The sequence below is a fragment of the Podarcis cretensis genome (assembly GCF_951804945.1).
Source record: "Podarcis cretensis genome assembly, chromosome: 5".
Taxonomy (NCBI): Eukaryota; Metazoa; Chordata; class Lepidosauria; order Squamata; family Lacertidae; genus Podarcis; species Podarcis cretensis.
The window spans coordinates 61,668,417-61,695,931 of record NC_137174.1 but is presented as its reverse complement, the minus strand read 5'-3'; the positions used below and the strand labels follow the sequence as shown (position 1 = coordinate 61,695,931).

General features: G+C 42.0%; 1 protein-coding gene across 1 annotated transcript; it reads left to right on the top strand.

Annotated features, from left to right (window-relative positions):
• Window positions 1–2,496: 2,496 nt before the first annotated feature.
• PROC (protein C, inactivator of coagulation factors Va and VIIIa) lies at window positions 2,497–27,383 on the top strand. The gene is made up of 16 exons (XM_079978628.1): window positions 2,497–2,703; window positions 3,231–3,319; window positions 4,207–4,367; window positions 4,945–4,969; window positions 5,377–5,487; window positions 6,672–6,818; window positions 9,304–9,398; window positions 10,248–10,365; window positions 11,796–12,377; window positions 18,446–18,606; window positions 19,291–19,315; window positions 20,146–20,259; window positions 20,713–20,847; window positions 21,973–22,304; window positions 23,363–23,480; window positions 24,810–27,383. Exons 2-16 carry the CDS (start codon window positions 3,238–3,240, stop codon window positions 25,382–25,384), a joined length of 2,781 nt encoding a protein of 926 aa, XP_079834754.1. The 5' UTR covers window positions 2,497–2,703; window positions 3,231–3,237; the 3' UTR covers window positions 25,385–27,383.
• Window positions 27,384–27,515: the final 132 nt, after the last annotated feature.

Below are 27,515 nucleotides of genomic sequence, written 5' to 3'. Positions count from 1 at the left end.
TTTCCTACATGCCATGGTCACCGAATGTCAAGAGCAACCCTTTTATGAGTGAGGATGCCTTGTGCAATCTGACCATTGGTTCCAGATGTTGCATCTATGGCTCTTTAGCAAAGCAAGACTTCCATGCAGTCCAGGATGGAGTATGACCTTTCATAACCCTACCCTGGATCCAGTATTAGTAACGGGATCATTATATAGATGTAACTGGTTGTACAAAGTAATTCACTCACTTCAATTTTTAGGACAATACTTTCTTTAAAAATCCACTATCCTGTTGGTTACCATTTGTTTCTCCTGACTGCAATGGTTTCAGTACCCACTTCTATTTGTCTGCCTGCTTCCATCATTGAATACAAACAAATTGAGGGTTTTTTTAGCATATAGAAAATAATGCATTTATTTCCAGGAGCCAGCATGGGTTGATTAAGAATAAGCCCAATTGTCTCTCTTTTTAAAGAAAGGTTTACAGGTTTGGTAGATAGTGAAAATAGTGTTGTAAGTTTGGGCTGTTAAGATGTGTGCCAGGCTCTCCTATTCCTTGGATCAAGCAAGTGTTAGAATTTAATCAAGGTTTTTAATTTTTGGAACGGCCAAGGTAGCTGCCTGCTGAGGGTGATAACCTGGGTGAGGGGCCATTAAGGGGTATTAAGGGGCTTGGTGTGAGACAGCAAATGGGTGGGGACCACTCAACAGATAAAGCCAGAGAAGAGCAGTTATGTGACCTAGGAAGGAAAGCAGCAAGCTGGAGAGATAGGAGGAGAACAAAGTTAAAGAGCAAAGTTTGATGTATGTTTGGGAGAAACAAGACCTGCCTCTTTTCCAAAAGGAAACACGAACCCTGGGTAAGTGCCTGGAACCTCTGGAATCCTAACAGCACTTGGAGATTGGGGTGGCGCGCAACAATACTGTGAGAACAGTAAAGCATTTCCTATTATATCTTTAGTAAAGGTAAAGGGACCCCTGACCATTAGGTCCAATCATGGCCGACTCTGGGGTTGCAGCGCTCATCTCTCTTTATTGGCCAAGGGAGCTGGCCTACAGCTTCCGGGTCATGTGGCCAGCATGACTAAGCTGCTTCTGGCGAACCAGAGCAGCGCACGGAAATGCCGTTTACCTTCCCGCCGGAGCGGTACCTATTTAGCTACTTGCACTTTTGATGTGCTTTCTAACTGCTAGGTTGGCAGGAGCAGGGACCGAGCAACAGGAGCTCACCCCGTCGTGGGGATTTGAACCGCCAACCTCCTGATCAGCAAGTCCTAGGCTTTGTGGTTTAACCCACAGCACCACCCGCATCCCATATCTTTGTTTACATGGTGATAAAAGTGTAGGCTGGACACTATTACTTATAGGTTGATCTGAGGCTGATTGAACAACCATTCCCAGTGAGTGTTCATGGCTCTGCATCAGCCGGGAGGGGAGGTCTTGAATGGAGTGCCATAGTGCTCAATCCTTGGCCCTGTTCTGCACAACATCAAATGGTGATGATGTAGAGAGGGTGCTTACCAACTGTGCAGATGATGCAAAGCTGGGAGGTATAGCTAACACCATAGAAAACAAAACCAACATTCAGGATAATCTTGTCAGGCTGGAACACTGGGCCAAAACCATTAAGATTAAACACTACAGAGAGAAATGTAAAAGGTATTAAAAGTCAACGGCACAAGTATAGAATGGAGCAGATCTGGTTTAGTAACAGTACATGTGATAGGGATCTAGGTGCCAACAATATGATGCAGCTGCCTTCACAGAAGCACAGTATTCATATCCCAAGTAGCATTTCCACTCTGTTCTGCATTGGCCAGCCTGCTTCCAGAGAACCATGTCTAGTTCTGAGTACCACATTTAAAGAAGAACATTAACAATGGTCAGGATGGTGAGGGTTCTGGAAACAAGGTTGTGTGAGGAATGGTTGAAGGAGAAGGTTATCTTTATCTCAGGGAAGATGAGTTTTAGGGGAAGCCTGATAGCCGCCTACAAATCCCTGAAGTTCTTTGATGCAGAAGAGAGCAGGACTAAAACCAATGGGTGGAAATTGCAAAGGGACAGATTTTGGCTAAACACTTAAGATCAGCTTACTAGTGAGAAAATTCGACGGGGCTTTCCTTTGCCGAAACACTGAACAAGTGAACATGGTAGATAGGAGAACCAAAATAAAATGGTAAATTGTTTTGAAGGCAATAAAAACACCAGGAGAGGGTAGAAGGACAAAATAGAGACCAGTATACCAACATCCTTTCACAGGCATGGGTGCCATTCCAATGCCTTGAGGGAAAGGAGGGAAAGGAAGCTCTCTAGTGCTCCCTTCTGGTTTCAACTTGAAATTGCTTGGTGGATAAAGATGGAACTTCAAATGATTAAAATGGAAATGAAGTGGATTAGGTTTCTTTCTTCTAAGAAGGAGGAAATCCCACAAGGATTATGAGCATAGCTGTGTTCATGGAATGCTAACATTTACTTCAGCTAGTCATTTACTTTAATTGGAGAAAAAGGCCGGGGGGGGGGGGGGGGAGAAATGTTTGAAAGCAAGTGATTCCTGGTCTTCCTTAATGCTCTGTAGAAATACGATAGAAGCAGTTTTTGTTTGACTGAAACAAAGGCTCTCTGAGTGTGTGTCTGAGTAAATATTTGAGGTTAGGGATTAACTAGCATTCTCAGAGTCTGATGGCAGAAAAGTAGACAACTGTGATTCAGCTGGTGAAATCAGTAAGTCTTTTGGAAGGGTTTTTTCCGGTACTAATTCTCCTTTTTAAAACATTTTTTTAACCTAGTCAAAAACAGAAGAGGTAAAAAGTGGGAGAGATAACAGTGGGAAATCTGGAAAGAGAATCAGCAGTACATTTAGTGTGGCGTTCTCCCCCAAATACATGAGTGTGGTGTTCTTTTTGCTTTGGGAACACACAATGATATTAAAGACAGTAAAGCAACTTTGTGTTTTGCATAGAATTTTTTTTTAGGAGGATGAATGTGCTACTGTGAAGGATAAACATAATTTAGTTAAATATATAATGGGATCAGGAGTGGTGGCTGTGGAAAAAAATGTTCCAATGTCTGTAGAGTACATAAGTCTAAATATAAGTATGAAACTGTCCACCATACGATATATATGCCTGTGTAAACTATAACAGTTATAAATGTGGAACTGCATTAAATCTTAATACAAATATATAGTGTTATAGGAGCTTGTATTTCCTTAAAACAAATGGTCAGATCTTCGGTGGTTATTCTCTTAGGTGTGTGATGTGTTGTGCAATGTGGAGAATCTTTACCCTCTCGGTGTTTTCAGCTGCCTTCATATTGCCTAGTGGACATGAAGGCTCAGGTATATCCTTCCTCTTTCCTGCATTACTCTTTATCCTGTGTCCTATGAAATTTCTATGGGTACGATAGTAAGGGCCCAAGCCCCAGAGACAGTTGCATTCTCTCTCTATAGAATTCTCTTCAAAATAGTTTCAGATTACATAGGGAGTTAGAATGTCGGTGCTTTCACTTGACATGGAAGCCAGTCTGGGCAAGGAGGGGTGTACAATAGAGTATATCTCATTGCAAAGCACTGTTAGGTAGGCCCCAGTATTCATCAACACTGTTCTGATAGTTTAGCGGCAGCCGTGGCTACCAGTGTGTTTCTGGGCCTAGTTCAGAGTGCTGGTGCCCTAAACGGTTTGGAACTGGATTATTTTGAAGATTTATTTTACCCATATGTCTCTTCTCACTGGTGAAATTGGTTATGTTGGTGAACACATGAGGCAGGGCCTTCCTGCTGTTGGCCCTGCAGTTGTGAAACATCTTTTCAGTTAATATTTCCCTGGCCCCTTCAGGTCTGGCATCCAAGACCTTAAAAACATTTTTCACTGTTGACTTTCCTTAAGCGAATGTTGGTGATCTAATTCAGCATCTTACATATGTTTATTTGACTCCATTCACTCAGTGCTTCGTACTCTGATTGCTGTCACATTTCTCTGTGAGGGTTTAACCCTGAAAGGTGACTAATAAATAAATAAACTGCTAAAGTCAACATTATTTTCTCCTTTCCAGGTTTTAGTAATCCCTCAGTATTTAGTGTTTACTATTTTAAAAACTCTTCTCCCTCTCCTCTACATCCATTATATAAAATAAATGGGGAATACACTGTGAATAAGTGTCTGCAGATAGCATGATGTTGCTATAAATGGCCCAGATGGATATTTTTGTTTTGTTTTCTGCCTGAAGTATTTTATAGCAGCCAAGAAGCAAATCAAGTGCTGAAAATCCAGAAGCGGGCAAATAGTTTTTTGGAAGAATTAAAGCAGGGCTCATTGGAACGGGAATGCCGAGAGGAAGTATGTGATTTTGAGGAAGCCAGTGAAATATTTGAAACCAAGGAAGCAACAGTAAGTTATTGCTAAAGACTGGGAACTGAGCATTGAATCCTATTGCCACTTGAGGTAAAACAGAAAATGGCATCCCCTGCCACTGCCACCTCCTTCTCCATTGCCCCCCCCCCCCGCAATTGCCACCTGAGGTGACTATATGCAGGCCAGGGAAGCCCCAGCACATTGTAGGCAGTGGGGGAGAAAAAAAGAGGTTGGAGAGGTGCAGGTGGCGGCAGCTGTGGCCTAGCTTTTCCAAGTGGCAGCTGTGAATGGCAAATGCAGGAAATGGCAGTGGTGTGCTCCTTGTGGGCCCTGATCTCCTGCCCCTCCCAGCTTGCCCTGCCACCTGAGGCAACTGCCTCACTGAAACTAATGGGTCGGCCATCCCTGTAAAGCAGTAATATGCTTCCCCAAATGCTGAATCTATTCAGCTGTCATGTTTTTTTGTGCCAAATTGGGTAGGTGGTCTCCAATAATAATTCGTTCCAAGAAGGTTGATTTTCCTATCTGCACCGAAATGTTGTGTGGCAGAATCCATATCGAATCATGGAGAAGACTCCATTTCAAGTATTAACCTCGATTTTGTTTCTTTCAGCTGGAGTTTTGGACAAAGTACTTTGGTAAGTAAAGAAGTTTCACCCCTTTGAGTGTAGTGGGAATCTCTGTCTCTTTTTTTCTACCATGTATTTGTGTGTCCCCATATTTAAATATGTTTTATTAGGACTTTTCTACAGATTTCCTTAATAGCGAGGTTCGCAGCACTCTGGAAGATCTCAACGATTTAACCCTTGGGGGCGAGCACTGAGGTCACAGATTAGCCAATTATTTCTGTAGTCTGGAAGCAGAATTCCACTGTAAAGATCCTCTGTATCCTAAGCAAGTTAACGCTTTTGTGTCTGCTAATATTTTCTGTAGATGAAGCATAACCAAGAGAGCAAGTTTATATAATGGGGTGATGTAGTTAACTCTTCCCTTGCAAAAAGGCATACGACATACGGTCTGGGTTTCCCTGCAAATATGTTTTCAGATGGAGATATGTGTGAATCCAGTCCATGTGTCGATGGATCCTGTCGAGACGGCATTGGACGATTTGACTGCATTTGTAACAAAGGCTGGGAGGGGCGCCAGTGCCAATATGGTAATATAATCTTCAATTCTCCATTTTACTATCAAAATGCATCTGTTGTTCTTGTATAAGGGGTTTCTCTATTCCTTCGAGTTCAGATTGATAATACAACAATTTCGTATAGAATATGCATGCTGTTCTAAAGCCCCTTTCTTGATGTACACTAACTACAGAACTTGCAAATGGAAAAGTTATGCTTCTTTCTTTTTAAGTAGTGAGAAGTTAAGGACATTCCGCCTGCAGTCAGGTTTACTCCCTCCCCTCCATGAGCAGGAGACACACAGGCTAACATACTACTGGTGCTCAGTTATCAACACATACTAGCTCTCTAATCCAGCATTAGTAGCGTGTCAGCATGTCCCCAGGGTATTGCTGCAGAGGGAAAGGTCTTACTTGTTGGCACTTTTAAAAAACAAATAAGCAAAAGGTTTGTGTTTGCCAAGGGCCATGGTGGTGGCAACTTTCATCAATGTGAGAGGTGTATATTGTGATTGGTAATCCAATTCATTCAGTAAACATGCTTCTTCATATATAGGCTGTTAAATCTATGTACGTATTGTATTGAGGCAGGAGCCACAGACCCACTAAAAACGGTGTGTGGGGGGCAGCATACAAGTAGAAAGCAATTCTCCAGCCTGAGAAGAGTTTTGAAACTACAGATTGAGCTATCTGACAGCCACCAGATCCTAGCCTGACCCACAGTTAAAAGATGCCCCTCATTAGGTGGGTGCCTGTCTGTAATGGGCAGCCTCTCGCTTCAGGTGAGCTTGGAAGGACAAGCTATGAATCGTGGTGACAGAGGTTCACTCAGTGATGTTTCTGTTTGCATATTGTTTGGGAAAGTGAGGATTCTGTAGTTTTTGCCTTTAAATGCAAACTAAATCAAATTCCTCCCCATCTCCAACTGCAACACAGTCAGTCAAGGTTGTTCTTCTGTTGAGTTTGGATTTTCTTCCCCAGTAGTTCACTGCGAGGAGAGTCATTATTTCCAGCACAGCTCACCATGTTCAGAAAGTTAATGCTGTGTCATAAGAGAAGGAGGAGACAAATGTTCAATAATGAAAAGAATAAGTTCAGCCATCAAATTGTTCTGTTTCTTCACAGTTTAAGAGGAGAAGGTTGAGTGACATAAATAGCTCCTTCAAGGAATAGGACTGCCTCCTTTTAACATGTATTTTACTTCTTTTGATGCCCAGTGGTTGACTACACCAACTGTTCAATTTCCAATGGTGGCTGTGAACATTTCTGTAATGAGGGCCAACAAGACAATGACCAGTACCGCTACTGCAGTTGCGCTTCAGGCTATCGGCTAGCTGATGATTATACTTCTTGTGAACCTGTTGGTAAGAAAGATGGATAAGCACGAGCTTGGCTTTTCAAATCAGAGGCAGCCACATTATTTAAGGCATAATTTTATAATTCAGTCTCTTTGCAATATCAGGTATGTGGACCCCCCCCCACACCTTCCTTCTTCCTGTTCAGTGGCCTGTGGCATTGTGGTATAGCCATGTAATAATAATAATAATATTATAATAATTTATTATTTATACCTCATCCATCTGGCTGGGTTTCCCCAGCCACTATGAGCAGCTCCCAACAGAATATTAAAAATACAATCAAACATTAAAAACTTCCTGATACAGGGCTGCCTTCAGATGTCTTCTAAAAGTTATGTAGTTCTTTATCTCCTTGACATCTGAAAGGGGGGGGGTGTTCCACAGGGTGGGCGCCACTACCCAGAAGGCCTTCTGCCTGGTTCCCTATAACTTCGCTTCTCACAGTGAGGGAACTGCCAGAAGGCCCTCAGAGCTGAACGATGGGGTCGAGACGCTCCTTCAGGTATACTGGGCCTCTAAATACTATTCAGTAGTATTGCCTCTCTAGCTGCATTCACAAGTATTTAATTGTTACTATGAAGGTATAAGAAAGGAAATGAGGGCAGTCCTACCCTTAGGCAAAATGAGGGAGCCAACTGAAGTGGATGCCAGGTACCCACAACCCATGCTATGCTGTGAGAGCATAAAAAAACACACTTTTTTTACACACACAGCTTTATTGTGGTCCAGAGACCCAAAATACACAGGACAACAATAGAGGGGAGGCTGTATATGTTCAGGAAGTACAATGCACTTAGATGGGGGGGTTGCCATTTTGCAAATAGGAATTAGCTCATGCTTAGATAAGTTCCACAGCATCCTAAACATGTGTACTAGGGCAGTGGTTGCCAACATGGTGCTGGCATGTGCACAGGTGCCCACAGAGGTCTCCCCTGATGTCCACAGTGTCCCTCTCCCTGCTGAAATTAGATTTAAAAGAAGGGTGGCACGGTGGCCTTTAGTGGGGTGGGATCTGTATGTCCTGCCTTTTATCTGTACAGTGGTACCTCAGGTTACATACGCTTCAGGTTACATACGCTTCAGGTTGCAGACTCCACTAACCCAGAAATATTACCTCGGGTTAAGAACTTTACTTCAGGGTAAGAACAGAAATCATGCAGCGGCCGCCCAGCAGCAGCAGGAGGCCCCATTAGCTAAAGTGGTGCTTCAGGTTAAGAACAGTTCCAGGTTAAGAACAGACCTCCAGAATGAATTACGTTCTTAACCCGAGGTACCATTGTATAGCTGTGTTTTTAGAATTTTATTGGATGTCTTTAATTTGGGTCACCGTGTGAGAAAAAAACCTAATAATAATACATATAAAATTAGGTTGTAGAATTCTGGACTCTACCATCTAAGACTTCAGACCCCATGTTTCTAATAATAACAATAATAACAAGAACAAATTCCCTGCATGTAGTAAATTGGCACATTCGGGTGATGGGCTGTAGCTAAAAATATCTCCTGACGGGTTATGTACAATATGCAATTAGATTTTTTTTAAAAAAATGGGTGCACTGAAAATTATTCAAGTCCTCATGCAGTCTGAAGTGGTAGAGTCCAGAATTTTACCACCATGTTAGTAATAATAATTTATTATTACGGTCAAAGACCAGTTCAGAAGCACAACTGAGACTGCTTTCACAAGAGTGAAATAGACATTTAAAACAATATACAATAAACATTAACAGCTTATAGATTAAAATTAAAATAGTTGCATGAACACAAAAAGACCTAAGGTTAAGCTAACATGCAGATGTTGAATGGCTTTGAGGCATATTTCACATTCTCTGGATTGTGGATGTTTCCAAGTGGAGGTTCAATTTGGCAACAGAAAACTGGATACCAGGTTGTCATGTTGTTGTTTTTACTTACTTGATTTCCCCCTGAAAGGGTAACTCTGGGTTAAATGGCATTCTGATGACAACATTGTATGGATGCTGGTGGCGGGAGGACCACTCACATGCATGAACCCAATAGATCCTATAATAAATGTATTATTGTTTTATTTACTAGATTTATATCCCACCCTGCCTCCCAAGGAAGCCCGCAGCAGCAAACATATGAATAATAAAATGTTCTTATTTGGCATGAAAGAGGCTAAGATTCTGTATATTTTGGCATAACATCTAGTTCTGGTCTCAAAGGTACCAAAGGAGTTAAACAAACAAACAAACAAACAAACAAACAAACAAACACAACTTAAAACATTTTAGTGTGTTATATTATTGCTACAGATTACTTACAAAGCCAAAAGAATTCAGGATTTCCCACAGCTTGAGCTAATGAGAAATTGGGAAGGAGATAGCTTAGATAATTTATACAACTTCCAGAAATCAGCAAAGTAGCTTTGGAGGCTGGGCTGGATTCTTTTTGCCATAAAGTGATAGAAATTGTACAGACCTTCCTAGGTTATCCTTTATTTTGCCTTTCTTTTTTCTTTCTTTTACAGTGGAGTTTGCCTGTGGAAAAGTCCATAATTTCAGCTATAAGACGGCTAAAGTAATTGGGGGAACACCTGGAAGAAAAGGACAGAGTCCCTGGCAGGTAAGAACTAATAAAAATATTCTGCCTTTGAATGGGCTGGTCAGGCCCTGCTGCTTCTGTCAGTCTCAGTGATTGTCAGAACCCCAGGGGTGTCTCTTATTTTCAGAGACCACCTGGTGAGCCCTTGTTCTCATACTTCTGGCTGCTCATATCATCATCGATCCCACCTGTATTTCTTCAGGTAAGTGCTCTTTTTTACCCTCTCCTGTCCTGGCTTTCTCTGGTGGATGCAGTACTTGGACTCAGCTCAGTTTTTGCCAAAGGCTTTAATGCATCCATCTCTGTAAGTAAGTTTATGAGGAGCATCAGAAAGACATCTGAAAAGACATCTGAAAATGTTTGTCATTCTAGACCTAGAACAGCAACTTGAGTATATGAGGGATGCTTCCAGATTGTCAGTATTTTGCTGGTGGAATTCATACGCATACTGAAAATTTTAGGTTTGCACAATTATAGTGAATTAAAGTGTTCTGTCGCCCTAGCACAACAAGCATACCTTTTTTAAATTAAAAAAAAACAGACTTTGTACAGTTAGGAAATGCATTGAAAAGTGTGGGGTGAACAAATGATTAATGGGAAGACACATAAACACCTTGCAAGTAAATCAGAATAAATGAATGATGATGAATGCTCATATAACCTTCCCACAAACAAATTGGAACAAATGCTCAGTAAAGGTCGGATATAATCTAAACTCCACAGAAGCTTTGTGCAAGCAAGTTGGGAGGAATGCTGCATAAATAGCTCATCTGGAGGAACCTAAGTCGGTAGAATAACCAGCACAGATGTATTGGACACACGCAGACAAGGATGCATGAATGAAGTCAATAGCTTTCTTCTTCGTTGCAGGTTATGCTGAGCAATAGTGCAGGCAGATTTTTGTGTGGTGGTGTTCTCATTCACCCCACCTGGGTGCTGACAGCTGCACATTGTTTGAAAAGCCTACGAACAGTCAAACTGACATTTGGTAAGGAGAATCATGACTGCATTTCTTTTTAATATGGGTCAGCAAAACCCTCAATCGATACTATTTAAGTTCTTTCAAACTAAGTAATGTCCAAGCCATAGATGCAGGGAGTATGGTCCAGTCTAGACTGAAAAGACTAAATGTGGTGACTGGTACTAACACATGTGAACAGATATAAAGATCTGGCCACCTGTTGCTGAAATTATGGAAGTTACCATACTGGAAACCTGATATATGGAACTGACATAAAGGGAATAAAAAATCTATCTTGGGTTTGTGCTGCTTTGGAAAGATAGCAGAAGGAATTAATTTCTGAAAATTCTATGCCTTCTTGAATCTGTATTGAGTAGGGATGGAATTTATACATCAGCAAATCACATGGTAAAACATTTCCTTAGGTTGCAGCTATGGGTTCTGCATGCTGGCATGACTCCTGGTGCTGGTATGACAAAGGCCTTTTGAGTTTAGAGGAAAGACAAGCAAAGGGGGGGGCATGTTAGAAGTTATAAACTTTTGCATGATGTAGAAAGGAGAGAGTGTTTCTCCCTCTCTCAGAATAGTTCAATACTTCTTTATACAGTGCATCTTCAAACTATTGAATTCACTCTCACAGGATGTAGTGATAGCCATCAACTTTGGTGACTTCAAAAGAAGGTTAAACAAATTCATGTTAGTTAAGTCCTCCCTCCATTGTAGAAGCCAGTATACCTCTGAATACAAGTTGCTAGGAATTGCAGCAGGGGAGCATGCTGTTGCATTTAAGTCTTGCTTATGGTATTTCAGTAGGCATCTCTTGACCCCTCTGACAACAGGATACTGGAATAGACGGGCCTTTGGCCCGATCCAGCAGAGCTCTTGTTGCATCCCGATGTTCTCACAGTTAAACAAAACAGTATTTCTGGAAAACAGCTAGTCAGGCATTTCTCCCTGATGTATTGCTTTCTGTATGCAGGAAAGGCACATTCAAGCATATGATCTTTGACCTCTAGTTTTAAGTAGTACAGCCCTACAGTGCACAAAACCATTCTTTTCATTCACTACTTGCTTATGAACGGTAAGAATCCTCTCCCTGGCCATGATTCAGTCCAAATCTGGATATATATTTGCACTCTCTCTTCTTCCTCTATGTGCTTTTTATGGTACAACCTCACTGCTACAAGTACGGTGTGGTATACAATTCTGCTGAATGTACACAAATTCTGAAGAGACACAAGCCTTTTATACTCTACACATAAATTCTGCAGGCATACAGGCCCTTTTTTATACTGCCACTTGTTCCTGTTACGGATTTGGATTTTGCTGAGCCTGAAATGCAAGAAAGAAATACTACCTCTTCTTTATGAGTTCTGCTAAAGTATTTTGAGAGAGGTAAGGTTGGCTTAGATCCCAAGAGAAAGGACACTTTCCAAGTTTCCCTATTGCCCTTACAGGTAAATATTATCGTCGGCGAATAGAAGAAAGTGAGCAAACTATTTTTGCAGACAAGTTATTGCCTCATGAAAACTACTCTGAACTTACCTCTGAAAATGACATTGCACTGCTGCACCTACAACGCCCAGTTCTTGTCAACAAGTTCACAATTCCTATTTGCCTGCCTTCCAAGAAGCTGGCAGGGCACTTGGAGAGAGAAGCAACACAGGCTGTGGTGACAGGCTGGGGGAGCCAGAGTGAGGACTCGAAGGTGAATTACTCCTCTGTTCTCAATTATATTGAAATCCCTGTGGCACCACGGAATGACTGTGTCAATTCTATGTTGAATTCTGTCTCGGAAAACATGCTCTGTGCCGGGATACTGGGAGATAACCGGGATTCCTGTCATGGAGACAGTGGCGGCCCTATGGTCACCAAATTCAAGAACACCTGGTTCTTAATTGGACTTGTGAGCTGGGGAGAAGGCTGTGGAGCAATTGATAACTTTGGAATCTACACCAAAGTCAGTGCATATCTTGACTGGATCTATCAGCAAATGAAAGATAGCATACTCTCACCAAACACTGTCACAAAAGAAGGATGAGAGAGTACCTTGGCAGTACACTCGGTATGCCCATTGTCTTCTGCTAATAAATACAGAGTATACAAAGTGAGTATGTGTTGTGTGTTGCATTTCTTAAATCAGGAGGTGGACAACTTGTTTGGTTCCAAGGCCACATGCAGGAGTGGCAGGTTGTTGGGAACCACAGGCCAATCACTGCAGCCACAGCCACCCACATAATAACACGTGTGGGACAGAGTTTGTTGCTATTGTGCATAACACCACCTCTTTAACCTCTTGACCTTGGAACAGGCTTAGAAGGTCTGTTCTGCCATAGAGACACATTGGAGGTGCTGTTGTTCTACTGACCACCCAGTAACCCATTGGCATCACTGGTCAGGCTGACCAAGGTAGTCTCTTGTGCACATTCAGCTTTATGTGCCTGGCAAAAAAAAAAATTAAAAAGGAGGTGGAAATTGGTTGGGTGTCTGGGGGAAAATGACTTTGGCAATCCTACCTGCCATTGCACACAGTGTATATCGACTATATGTGAGTTTGGCTTCATGCGCTATTCCTGGAACGTAACCCCCATGTAAGTTGCATGTTTACTGTACTTAAAGAACTGGTGGGGAGGGGAAGGTCAGATTGTTCCTGAAGAGACTGCCAAGAGCCAAAAGAATTTTGTTGTCTTAATGTTTACATTTTGCATTTCTTGCTTTCATTGTAGTATTTTTAGAACTCTCTCTCCCCTGAGAGGTTTGACTGGCTCCATGTTTATTCTCTTTCTATTTGCCTGGGCCTTTTTAATTTTGTGATTTGTTTTTATGCTGGATTTTTATTGCCTGTTGCAATTTTCTATGTTTTCCAGTTGCTTAATCACTGAGCAAGCCTCTGAAAATGCTTTGAAAATAATTATTAATATAATATAATATAAATACCTGCCTTGAGCGCCTGAGGGAAAGACTGTGTCTCAGCGCACAGTAAACAATATATTCTGTCACCCAGCTCCCAAATACCAAATATTTAACAGTATGGGTTTCTGCTATAAGCAGAAAATATAAAAATAAAAACTGTGGCTCTGGGGAGGAAGTACGAACATTTGCCTTCCAGAAAGCATCTTTTTTGCCTGCAAATAGTAGATGCGTAGAAAGTTTGGTGCAAAAGTTCACAATGCCTTCAGAAGACGTGATTGTGGAAAGCATTTCAGGCAGTGGTTTGTTTATTTATTTAAAGTCTTGATATCTTAATCATATTTCTAGAGTGGTTCACAAAAAAGAATCAAACAATTAAAATGTAAATACCAGAAGAAGAAGCAGGTAAAAGCCACCAAATTATAATAGCACCACAAAACTGAGGGAGGGCTTAGCAACCAGCAGCAGTCAAACTTAGCTCGTTTAGCGGGGAGTTTAAAGGGGGAGGCCCAGAGTTCTGTCTCTTAGTGTGCATAGGACCAGAGACATGGAGGGCGAGGGAGTTGCTGCAGTGACCTGTAACACCTGTGCCATGTTTGTCATTCTGCCAGAGAACAAGCAACAGTGCACTTAAGTGCAAGCTGGTTGTCTCGCTGGAAGAGAAGGTGCAGCAACTTTAGGCCTGCCTAGCCATACCTCAAGCAACAGGACAACATGCAGAATTACTTGATAGAACTGAGTTGACTGAGATTGAGCACCAAGATAGATGGGGTGCCCCCAGGGTGGAGAAAGATCGCCCATTGCAAGAGTCTAGCCCCTGGAGGAATGTGACGCACAGAAGTAGGACAGTCACAGACCACACTTTGTCATTAGAGTTGCAAAATCGCTTCCAAGCTCTCACCTTGGACACCGATTCTGGGCTAGGACAGCAGTTGCCAACCTTAGAAGACACAAAGGTGACTATGAAAGGTACAGTGCACAGAACAATTATTGCCACCCCCACCCTCGGTGGAGAAAGAGACAGGAGGCGATGGATTAGGAGGAATCTTTTTCCATTCTTGATCTAACCCCATCAGATCCAAGGCTACTGACCATGGATGAGTATGCTGATAACGTACTTGCTACCTTTTGTGTAGACGACATTAGAGAAAGGGAATTGCAGCCTTGAGATGACAAGCTGGGAGGAAGGAGTAGGAAGTACTCAAACCATAAGTTTGTAACTTATCCCAACAATATCAAAATAAGATCCAATAAACAAGAGGGGAAGACTCGAGAACAACAGAAGCAGACCTCAGAACACTCCAAGCAGACTTTGGAAGGCCTATTCCATAGAATGATTCCCGCTACTCCCCAGAGGAGGAGGAGGAGAAGAGTGGTGGTGATAGGTGACTGCCTACTGAGGGAAACAGAGGCAGTATTGTGTGGAGGAAACAGGATGTCACAGGAGGTGTGCTGTCTTCCAGGTCCAAAGATTCACAATGTGACAGAGAAGTTGCCAAGTCTTCTAAAGCCCACTGACCACTACCCCTTTCTGATTCATGTGGGTACAAATAATACTGCCACACATAGCCTGCAACACATAGTGAAAGGACTATGAGACACTGGGAAGGAAGTTAAAGAGATCTGGGGCACAGGTAGCCTTTTTATCACTCCTTCCTGTTGAAGGTAGCGGCCAACGAAGAGAGAGGAAAATACTTGAGGTAAACCACTGGCTGTGCAGGTGATATCATCAGGAAGCAATTGGCTTCTTGGATCATGGTCTCCGCTTCCTTGAAGTAGGACTTCTGGCGAGAGATGGGCTGCACCTCACAGCAGTTGGCAAGAATGTGTCTTGGGAATCTGATCAGGAGAGCTTTAAAATAGATCTTGAGGGGCAGAGAGAAAACTATAAGAACGACAAAAGAGCACCTGGCACTGGGGATAATAGCTTAATTGATGCACAGGAAACAGAGGTGGCACTCCAGAAACCTGCTAAAGGGCAAGAAACTACAGGAAGGAAGCAGCTGCAGGGAACAATTCATGGTTTCAGTTGTCTCTACACAAATGCACAGAGTATGGGACTCAAACAAGATGAACTGGAGCTTTTAATACAGGATGGCAAATACGACCTGGTAGGCATTACTGAAACCTGGTGGGATGAGACTCATGACTGAAATGTAGGAATTGAGGGATATAACTTGTTCAAAAGGAAGATTGTTCAAAAGGAATAGATCAAACAGAAAGGGAGGAGGAGTAGCATTGTATATAAAGGATGTGTACACTTGTGAAGAAATCCATGACCTGGAGCATGAAAAGCAGATTGAGAACATACGGGTAAAAATTGTAGGAAAAGGCCCTCTCTCTGGCAGGCACCTAGCTTAGCTCAGATGGTGGGCACACCCCTCTGAAGTGCGAACATTTATATTAAAAAAGCACCATAATTAGAGTACAGTGGTACCTCAGTTTAAGAACAGTCCTGCTTACAAATGGTTCAGTTTACGAACTCCCCAAAACAAGTAGTGTCCTGGTTTGTGAACTTTTACCTCAGTCTAAGAATGGAATCCGAATGGTGGAAGAGCACCGGCTGCGGGAGGCCTCATTAGGGAAAGCACGCCTCGGTTTAAGAATGGACTTCCAGAAAGGATTAAATTCGTAAACTGAGGTACCACTGTAATGACATTTTAGGATCTGATCAGCTTTTGAATTAAATACTCTTTTCTTTCAGCTGAAAGGATACCCCATCCAGAGGGCCCAGGCTACTTTGTCAATATTTGTGGTAGATTAATCATCAACAGATAAATTCCCATAGCTTTCTTTGCTGTTGATCTAAATAGCACTTTGTCCTTCCTAATCAGGTAAGAGACCACAGTCTTTTTATCTTACATTGTCCTGGGGGCTGCTTCCTTTAGGAAAAGGGGTGTTAGATGGAACCTGGAATTTTTATTTTGCACATTTCCTTTCAATATCCATACCATTTCATTTCTGATGAGGTTTCAGTTGCTTGATGCCCTTACCCTGTAAAGATTGGAATTAAATGTGTTACTTGAAAATTTTATCTAGCATCCATCAGTAACTGTAAGAAAGTCAACGGATAAGCTATGCCAATCTGATGCCTTCCTCAGACTTCAAACAGGACAGTCAAAGGAACTGGCTTCTCTGCTCAAGATATCAGCTTTACCAATAAAATGCAACTATTCTTTGCTATTTGAGTTTGAACTTAATAGAGGCTTCCATCTTCTCCACATGCAGATTTGACAGTAAGAGCAGAGCAGCTGAGTTACTATTGCAATGCATTAACTGACTGGTTTTAGACGATCGTTAAAATCCTTCAAAGTTGTGAATTGTTCTTGCCTTTTAATCCCTTTATTTCTATATTTGTTTCTCCCTTAATCCAGTCCCTACTCCCCGGTTTTGCTCCCATTTTTCCTGGTTATCTTTCATCTCCTATGTTTGAGCAATACATTGGTGTTCTTTTTCTTCCACGTGTAGGTAACTTATACGCCAAATCCCGCTAAATAGTCTACCCACTTCAGCTGTATAATGGCTAAAGTTTCCTCAGGTGTGGCCTTGCTTTTACTAGTGTACTCCCTCTACAGCAGCCTACCAAGTTCATTGTCAGGTAGGTACTTACTATCCACAGAGTGCAACTGTGACTGTAGATTGGAGATGGCTTAACCTGTGGTCTTCCATATGTTGTTGGACTCTTTATCTCCCATCAGCCCCAGCTAGCATGGCCATTAGTCAGGGGTTGATGGGAGTTGTAGTCCAGCAACAGCTAGAGGGCCACAGGTTAGCTACCACTACTGTAAAAAAGAGAGGACAATATGAATATCCATACCATAGCTAAGACCTAACACCATCAGTACTTAACTGTAAGTACAAGAGGAATTCCATCCTAAATCACTGTTGTGGCCTCCATTTTACTCGCATAATTTCTACCCTGGGATTAACCCTGGAGTTGCATCACTGTCAGCAAATATTTTCCCCTTTCACTTACTGTATTACATAAGGGGGTGGGGGAATGACCTTGTGTGCCTCCTACCTAACTTCTTAGCTCTACACACAAGGAGACATGAAACAGAATCCTATCCATGCTTACTTGGAACTAAGTAACATTGTGTTGAGTGTGTTACTTCCTAGTAAACGTGTTTAGGATTTCAGCTTGAATTTATTTATTTTTTAATGTATTGGGTCTTCAAAGGAAACATGGGAACATAACCCCCCCCCCCCCCGTTAAACACTTTCCTCTACCCAACTGCCTTGCCTAAACCACAGATCCCTATGGGGAAACATTATTCCAAACTTTCAAAAGTGAGTCTAGTGGATGTCACTGTACAGTTGATGTTCTGTCATGTATGTGATGAAAGGGTACTAGGTCCAGGGCCGGCACTATGATGAACCGCCCTGAGACCTCCGGGTATAGGATGGTATATAAACTCAATAAACAACAACAACAACACGTCACAAGGCCATTGCCTCAGGTGGCAGGATCCTGTTCGGCAGTGGAACAGACTCCCACGAGAGGTGGTGGACTCTCCTTCCTTGGAGGTTTTTAAACAGAGGTTGGATGGCCATCTGTCATGGATGCTTTAGCTCAGATTCCTGCATTGCAGGGTGTTGGACTAGATGACGTTTTGGTCCCTTTCCAACTCTGTGATTCTGTGATCCAGGAGTGGCAGATCCTGCTACTGAACCTGCTCGTTGTCTGCAGGTGAAGTGGCCGCCACTGGCACGGATGCCAGTGCTGATGCCTGCGGCCTGCCTTGGGAGACGTCTGCTCCAGCAGCTCAGCAACAGCACTTGAAGCCGGAGAGGAGCAGCACTTAGATCAAAAGAAGCCAAAAGACCAAGCCACAACTTATTCAGGGGTCTTCCTGCTTCCAGCTTATCTGATTGGTTTACCTTCTCCTTCTGGCTCTTCTGATTGGTGCTTTTCCCCTGAGTTTCCTGGGCTTCCATTCATTTTGTGTCTGATTCTGCTGCTGCATTTTGCTATGCTGAGAGACATGGGTGTAGCCAGAATTTATTGGGGGGGGGGGAAGGTTTTATGTTGGAGGGGAGAGAACTGAGTTATCTGTGACACTGTTGGTCAGTTACTTAACTTTTTTTATTTACTAAATTGTTGGTATAAAATTGCTGAATGAAGTCTGCAGGATTGCAGTTTGAATGGAAGAATCAAGGTTCATAGTGCCAGCTCATTTTGCTTTCATACCGGTAGTTTTTCTGAGAAAAGACGAGGCAAGCCAAATCCTGAGAATTCATAAACGTGCCAACCATTTCTTGGAGGAGGTTCGCCAAGGAAATATGGAAAGAGAATGCAATGAAGAAAGGTGTTCGTTTGAAGAGGCAAGAGAGATTTTCAAATCAGAGGAGAAAACGGTGAGGAATTGAACTTGAGGAAATCTAATTCTGGTTTGGACACTTGTGAAATACAATGAGATATACCTATCCAAATACCCAACAGAGTCAATCACATCAGATGGGCATAGAATAGTCTGCTGACCCACTCATATGGATCAGCATCATAATTGTTTGTTTGTAATTATTTGTTACCCCACTCTTTAGCTGGAAAACCTTCCAGAGCAACTTGCACATTTTGAAAAAATGAACACCGTCCCTGCCCTCAGGTTTACAGTCTAAAAGACGTATGGAAGAAAGGATGGGAAGGAAGAGGGGGGAAATAGTTAGAAAATATATAACTCAACCTCATAACTTACTAAAATCAACAAATAAAATCAATGATTAAACATAACGAAAGTGTTCTACGGAATGTCACACTAAAGAGGTAGGTGGGGTCACTGCCTATTTTCTCTCCTATGACCCAGACCCAGTATGAATGGGATCAATGTACTATGTAAGAACCTGAGTTAGTAAGGCAAAGATTTGTAGCATTGGAACAATGGGGGGTGGCAATATATAGAAGTAGGCAGTTTCATCCATCTGAAGTATCTTAATTTAACTAATACAGAAAATCATTTATATAATTTTTTTTAAAAAAAATGGAAAGTCCTTTCTGTTTACCCAGCCTGTTTACCCAATATTTTATTTTTTACCATTTTGCAGGTGGAGTTTTGGTTCATGTACAACAGTAAGAGATTTTCATTTCCTTCTTTTTTGTGCTGTCAACTGGTTCCTAATGCAAAGTGAAGGCCAGTAAAGCCCTCAGAAGTTTCCTTTGGTCTCATCCCTCTTGATCTTCCATTGTTCATTGAATACATTTTTGTTTCTGCCAGGCTTTTGGCTTGCTATGCTGAGGGTTTTTTTAAATGTATACTGACATGTGTTAGATTATTTTCCCCATCTCCCTTGTTTAAGTGTCACAAAGTTTTACCGACATTAATTTTGTATGTAATTTTAATGTTATAACTGTGTTGTGTATTGCAGAGTGTAAAGCATTTAAATAAATAAATACCTCTCTCCCCCGCAAGGCCATCTTTTTAATGCCTTGATTTTTATCACAAGCTTCTCTCCTTACATACAGGTAGGTAGCCGTGTTGGTCTGCCATAGTCAAAACAAAATAGACTGGAAAGAGAAGCTGCTGAATTGCAACTTATCACCAAACTTAAAACCATGGAGAGACCTGGTCTTAACAAAGACACTGGATTCTTATCTCATTATACATGACAAAGCCATTTTTCACCTTCTCACCCCTTGCTTTTTCCTGTAAGACCTATTGCAGTTGTTAAGAGTCGTCAACAGGCTCATCACAGCTACCTGCCAATCACCCATTCCCACCACCCTTCTGAGTAATACCCCTCCCCACCTTCTCACTATATAGAAGGGTCTGGTGACTTCTGTTTCAGTGTATCTGAAGAAGTGTGCATGCACACGAAAGCTCATACCTAGAACTAACTTAGTTGGTCTTTAAGGTGCTACTGGAAGGAATTTTTTTTCTTTTATTTTGTCCTTACATACAGATTTGGACACTTGTAAAGAGAATCCCTGTAAGAATGGTGGCATCTGCAAGGTTAAACGCTATATAACTGTTTGCACTTGTCCTCCCAGATTTGGAGGGAGCCACTGTGAAATAGGTGAGTACAGAATATGGGCTGATATGAACATTTGTTACCTTGTTTGCCTAAGATATTTATATACCAGCCAATAACACTGAATGGCTTAAGTACAAAACTGAAAGCAGTTCAATGCACATTTAAAACATATGGCTTCCTCCAGAAAATCCTGGGAACTGGAGTTTGTGTTCAATGTACATTTAAAACATATGGCTTCCTCCAGAAAATCCTGGGAACTGGAGTTTGTTAAGGGTGCTGGGAACCCTTATCTCTGAGGGATATATTACAGTTTCCAGACTTCTTTGGCAGAAGTCCTTCTGTTGCCCGTGTAGCTGCATTACAGCACCTGTTGCTATTATGTAATAGCATCTATGACATGTTATGTATAATGACTGCCTATTATGCAGCCATATCATAGCATCCATTACACATGATAAATAATGATCCAAAATAAAATGTATACTTCTAATGCAGAGAAATCTGAATGCTGGTACAAGAATGGTGGCTGCTGGCAATATTGCCATGACAATGAACATTCGCTTCAAGTGACCTGTTCCTGTGCGTTGGGATATACACTTAGTGAAGATGGGGAGAGGTGCACACCGTCAGGTACTTCATACTGATTGAGATGCCCCTGTTTTGGAATAGCGCTTTCCATCTTGCAAAATGCTTCATTCTCATTTTTCCCTCCTGCTGCTGAAAGTTGAAGCAATATTGGCTTGCTCCTACCAACTTAGAATGAGTTTATAATTCTGTGAAAAGTATCTCCTACATTCATACCAGCACTATCATTCTAGCAACTTAGATACCATATTAATTGAATGCTTCATTGTTTGCCTAGGGCCAAGCCTGCATTTTGTGAACACCCAGAGCCAAACATCCCACTAAAAAGAACTGTATCCTGCAGCATGTTTTTATTTGCTATGCAATTGTAATTGCACCTGCTGCCACTTAATGGCTACTCCAAATTATTAATTCAGCTTTCTACCCCCATAAGGAATATCCAAACAGCTGATTCCCATCTGATGCATCCAGTGGTTTTTTTCTCTTAAAAAATGTTTAGGGGTACTCTTATTTTTCTACTCATATTGAAATACAATGAGGCCAAACTTAGATTTTCAAAATGTTTAGGGGTATGCATACCCCTGCATCCGTCCCCGTCCCCCAGGAAAAAAAACCACTAGATGCATCACACCACCAACCTTTAGGCTCTCTGTTTCCCAATACTAATTCACACCCTTCAGAAATGGGAACAAATTATCCTGGCTTATCTGTACATTACAGTGTTTTTGAATGCTTATTATTTACATGTATATCCTGCGTTTCCACCTAGGCCCTTAGGGCAAAGTGCATGGTTCTCTCTTTTATTTTCATACCAATCATTTGAGGTAGTAAGATAGGTTGGAACCACTGGCCTAAGGTCACCTAATGAGCTTCATGGCTGAGGAGGAATTTGAACCTGGGACTTCCCAACCCTATCTCTAAGGATTTGGTACAGTTAAGGAGGTGGGGAATGTTTCCCCCCCCTTTTTTTTTCATTGATTCAGAAGGGATGGGGCAAAAATCTTCTGAGGTGTTGAAAGTGATTATTCTTCCTTAGGTTTCTCACTTTTCATGTTACAAGCTATGGGATATAAATGCCAGGAAATGTCATGTGGTTTTGCCACCTTCATTTACTTGTTTAAACAGACTGCTTTACACACAGCAAATTTGTCTAATCCCACCCCTTTTAAGATCGCTTTCCCTGTGGACTGGTTAAGAGATCAACACGCTCTAACAAGGAAGGATCAGAAGAGTACAACCAAACTAATGCTTGGGAAATGACTGGGACGGATACAAGAGTTGCTCAGGAGAACGTGGCCCACTGGAATCAGTCATTGGCTTTCAACTCCTCAGCAAGCCTGAATGACACAATGGAGGGAGAGGCTGAGGAAGAAGGCACTGAAGAGATGAAAGGAAACTTCACAGACTCCTTCAGCTGGCTCAACTTCAATGACACTGCTGAAATGGATGGTTCCAGGGTAGTTGGAGGCTCGTTCTGCCGCCCAGGAGGCTGTCCCTGGCAGGTACAGATAATGTTTTGACAAAATTGCCTCACTTTACATTGTTGTAGTTGTGCAATGGCAGGGCCGGGTCATATGGCCAGTGAATTAACTTTAAACAAACAGCAAAATAGCACTGTGTCTGCACAGTGAGCATCTGTCATCACCTCCCCTTCAACAGCATGGCTCCATCTGCACTGTACATTTAAAGCTCTTTAAAGAGCCATGGCTTCTCTCAAGTAATCCTGGGAGCTGTGCTTTGATAAGGGTGTTGAGAATTGTTAGGAGACCTCTGTTCCCCTCAGAGAGCTGTAATTCCCAGTTTCACGAGAAGAGGGAGTGATGGTTAAACTACTCTGGAAATTGCACTCTGAGCAAACCACAATTATTTGGGGGGAAAGCCTGGCTTTTTCAAGTGGTGTGATCCTGCTTCAAATGTATAATGCAGATGGGCCTTTGTTGGAATATTGTCCCCTAATGTCTGTTTGCTTGATGCTGTGGGAAGCTGCAAATGTATCCCACATACGTAGAGACATTTGCTGCACATCATTATATCTCTCTATAAGACCCCCTTCTTGCATTTTGTTTCACAGCTAAATAACTGAATTACCTTTAAAGAAAATTCCCATACATATATTCCTTCAGCTCTCCCTACATTGCTGGTTATTGATCTCCTTTCCTTGGATTTTTGTTTTCTTTCCATAACTTGTTTAAGGTTTCTATCTGAACATGCCTGCTGCTGCAGCAGCAGCAGTAGTAGTAGTAGCAGTAGCAGCAGCAGCAGCAACCACCACCACCACCACCACCACCACCACCACCACCACCTTATATGCCTCCATCTGATTAGGTTGCCCCATCCACTCTGGGTAGCTTCCAGGAATTAAAACATGAAACACAGTAAAACATCAAACATCAAAAACTTCCCTATACAGGGCTGCCTTCAGATGTCTTCTGATAGACTGATAGTTGTTTACAGTATTTCCTCAACGTCTGATGGGAGGGTGTTCCACAGGGCAGGCACAAGTGCTGTGTAGAGTGTATGCATATTTGATTGTGTGAATCAGTGTTACTTCTCCCCGTAGGTACTGCTCCAAAATAAGAGAGGTTACGGTTTTTGTGGTGGCAGCTTAATCAGCAGTCGGTGGGTGCTCACTGCGGCACACTGCCTGGATACCGTTATCCCACATCAAGTTACTGTAGGTGAGCCACAAGGACAAGCACGGTTTGTTCTTTTCCATGCATGCCCCCAAGAAGATACAATGAACTCTTACACCTATCATTGTTTCACTATTTTTTTAAAAAGAGCCTTCAACGTCATTGAGATTAGTGCATATAATTACAAACTTTTCCAACGTTGTTATCAGCACCCAACAAATTGCCAGTTTTTAAGTTAAACTTATAGGTGCACTTTCATGGAAGACTTGATATTGAAGTGCAATACAGCAAACCCTCAATTAACAGTGGTACCTCTAGTTACGAACTTATTTTGTTCCGGAGGTCCATTCTTAACCTGAAACTGTTCTTAACTAGAGGCGTGCTTTCGCTAATGGGGCCTCTTGCTGCCACTGCACCGCCGGCACACGATTTCCGTTCTCATCCTGGGGCAAAGTTCTCAACTCGAGGTAACTCTTCCAGGTTAGCAGAGTTTGTAACCTGAAGCATTTGTAACCTGAGGTGTTTGTAACTCAAGGTACCACTGTATGGGAAAAATGACTTTGGCAATGGCACCTGCCATTGAACCCAATGTTTTTTTACTACACAGACGCCCCGTGCCCCCACCCCCACCTGCGTGTGACAGCGTATACGTCCAGTGCCAGGAAGAAAATAGATAGATGATAGATAGATAGATAGATAGATAGATAGATAGATGATAGATAGATAGATGATAGATAGAATCATACCAGGAAATGGCAAGAGAGAGCTACAGAAAACCTCCCCAGAGCCTGAAGAGGATGTCAGTTTGGGTGGAGGAAGCCCTGGAGGCATAGTGGGGCTTTGTTTAGGCTGCTTAGCTGCCCCACTTAACAGCTGTCGTGTGGGGTAGTGCAGCAGTAGCTGCTGCTTTTCCACACATACTCCAGCCTCCAGCCAACCCAAGAGCTTCAACTCCAGATATTCTGGTCTGGCTTGGGGAGAGAGCTGGAGAGCAGGAAGAAAATGGGCATTTAGAGATTTTTTAGAGGGTGTACCCCACTTACGCGATTTTCGCTTACATGCCCAGGGTCCTAGAACGTAACCCTTGCGTAAGTGAGGAGACACCTGTACACAGTTTTAGCTTTTGGTGTGATCCCTGGAACCTAATACCCACATAAGCTGCAGACTTATGGCAGAACATTAATTGAATATGAGACTGTGACTTAAAACATTTTGGATCTGCACACTAAAATTGGTTTCTTTGGATCCTTTTCCTATTTCTCCTAAGGCTATTTAAAAATCAGCTTTAATTCCCTGCCCCCTAACCTGCTTCCATTTGTAACAACTAACTGCACAAAGGTATCACACTCTTCTTACATTTCATTTGCCTTTCAGGAGATTTTGACAAACATCAGCGAGAACGGCATGAACAAAAGGTGGGAGTTCGACAGTACTGGAAACATCCTCACTATGACTCTATAAACTTCAACAATGATATTGCGTTGATCCAGCTGACCAGCAGTGTGGTTTTCAGCGAGCACGTACTCCCCATCTGCCTTCCCAACCCTCAGCTAACTACTTTACTGATTGGAGAGGGGGCATCAGGAATGGTTAGTGGATGGGGTGCTACGCATACCAAGGGTAAGTCAACTCGCTTCCTCATGAAAGTCAGCTTGCCTATTGTGAGCACAGACACTTGCCGGCCGTCAACCGAGAAGCTCATCACTGACAACATGTTTTGTGCAGGCTATACTGAAGAAGCACAAGATGCTTGTAAAGGAGACAGTGGAGGACCTTTTGCTGTAGCTTATCGCAGCACTTGGTATCTCCTGGGGATTGTCAGTTGGGGGGAAGGCTGCGCCGAAGTGGGAAAATATGGGGCTTACACACGAGTATCCAACTACATTTCATGGATAAAAGAAACCATTGAAAGCACGACTGATTCGGAAGGGCTTTCACGTTCCCTGTAACGGAAGCAATTTTTTAGTATACTCTCTCCACATTTGATAACTATTTCCAAGTACTTGTGTACAGAGTTAACACTGCAGGACCGCTTCTTCAGCTGTTCTTGAAAGTTGCTCCAGTATCCAGAAATATGAGGCATGGGAGAATTTACACACACATCTTCAGCTGGGGATAACTTTATTTTAATAACTTTTTTAAAATGAAGATTTTGTAGCCAATTTCCTTTGAGTAATAGTGTGTAGTAAGTTTAGTTCACTGTTCTACACACATACATCTTGCAGTAGTCTTGAAGCAGTAACCAGGATATGAAAGAGGACTCAAGCAATCAATGTTACCTAGCCATGGCAATTTATTTCTCATAATTATTCCAACTTAAACTTCATTAAATATCTAGTCTGCAGCCCCCCACCTTGCTGAGCATGGTGACTTAAGTAACCCCAAATACTTTACGAAGTAACAGTTGTATTTTTGGACTTGTTTTTGAACGTAAGAATTGCAGGCAATTGCTGTTTTGCATGGGAAATGTATGTACACTTGGTCTGTCATGTCAGGGATTCTCCCTGGCACCCATTCAGATTAATGGCATAAAAAAATCATTAAATTAATTTTCAAGTGTCCAATATGGAAAGTTATTCTGGCATAGACTTAGCCACTCATGTTACTATACTGTTTTTTTTCTTTTCTTCAACAGCACAGGAGAGGTATAATTCCTTTAAATTCTCTAGAGCAGGAATAGCTAGCTTTCTTTGGCCAAAGGGCCATCTTCACACAATGGGGTGTAGCCAATTCTCTTTTCTGCTGATCTGTGGAGACTGATGAACAATGAGGGGGCAATTTACATCCGCAGCAGGGAGCTGCTCAGAGAGACATTGATCTCACCACCCACCCATGTGTTGTGTCTAAATTTATTTCATTTTGCTTCTATAAATATACTATCAATGTCTTCGGGGGTGGACTGTGCCACCAGGCTAGGGATGGATCTCTCTAATACCAGAAGTATTACTAGTATTTGTTTGTGCTCAGGCACATTTCAGATATAACAACCTTGCGTCTGATAAACCAATTTATTTCAACCAGTACTAAGTAGTGTGCTGCCACTCTCCTCAGAAGGCAATTCCCTCTGGGTTTGTTAAACTACCGTTTCTACTTATGTTCAATCCAGGAAACGGGGGATTTAAATAAACCAAGATTTCAAGCCATGGCTTTGGCCCTGTTTACATGCCAGGTCTAAAACTGATTTAATCTCTGCTTTTCAGTTTACATATAACGAAGAGGAAACTGGTTCAACAAATGACAGAAGTATTGCATTAAGACATGGATTTTTGTGACGTTCTCACGATTATTCAATTATTGTAAATTATATTTTATAACAAAGATCGCTTATAGAAAGCTTTTGAAATTAAAAGCGATTTTTCCTCATTCTCATCATCAATGTTACAGAGCAAAGGAAGAACAGGCAGTTATATAACCTGATAGCAGAATTCCATCAGACAAAAACAGTAGCAAAGTATTTTCTTCAAGTCCACTTAGGTTTCTAGTATCCCACGTGTACCTTTTTCTTGTATAAAGAAGGGGATGTGTTCAATGCTGTACAAGCAAACACCTGCTTGTGCAACAGAACATCAGTGCCCCCTGCACTCCCAACCCTCTGTATCAGATTTCTGAGAGGGGTGCAGGGTAGAGAGAAGAGTAAGTCCACTCATGAATCACTAAATGCAATTCCAAGTGTACCCAATACTACGGTAGTCACTACCATTTGCTTTGATCAAAGTGACACAGACCCATTCTAAAACATTTGTTGATAGTGTTAAAACATAGGCTACAGCCCAGAAAAAAGGTTCAGTTAAATGCTTAAGTCCAATTAGACTTAGGCACAGTAATCTTTCAGCTGGTTATGCCCCTTATCTCTAAAATGAAACAGCATTACTTGGTAGAACAGGCGACTTTACCTTTTTCATTAGCACCAAGAGAGAAGTAAAAGACTACTAGTGTAACTAAGTCAGTCACTAGACATGTGTATATAACAACAGCAGGCTGTGTATTTGTATAAAAAAAATACTGTAGTCACACCTATCAATCTGCAGGATTCAGCAGCTTGTGCTGAACCTTCTAAATATACATTCATTGCACCAAGCA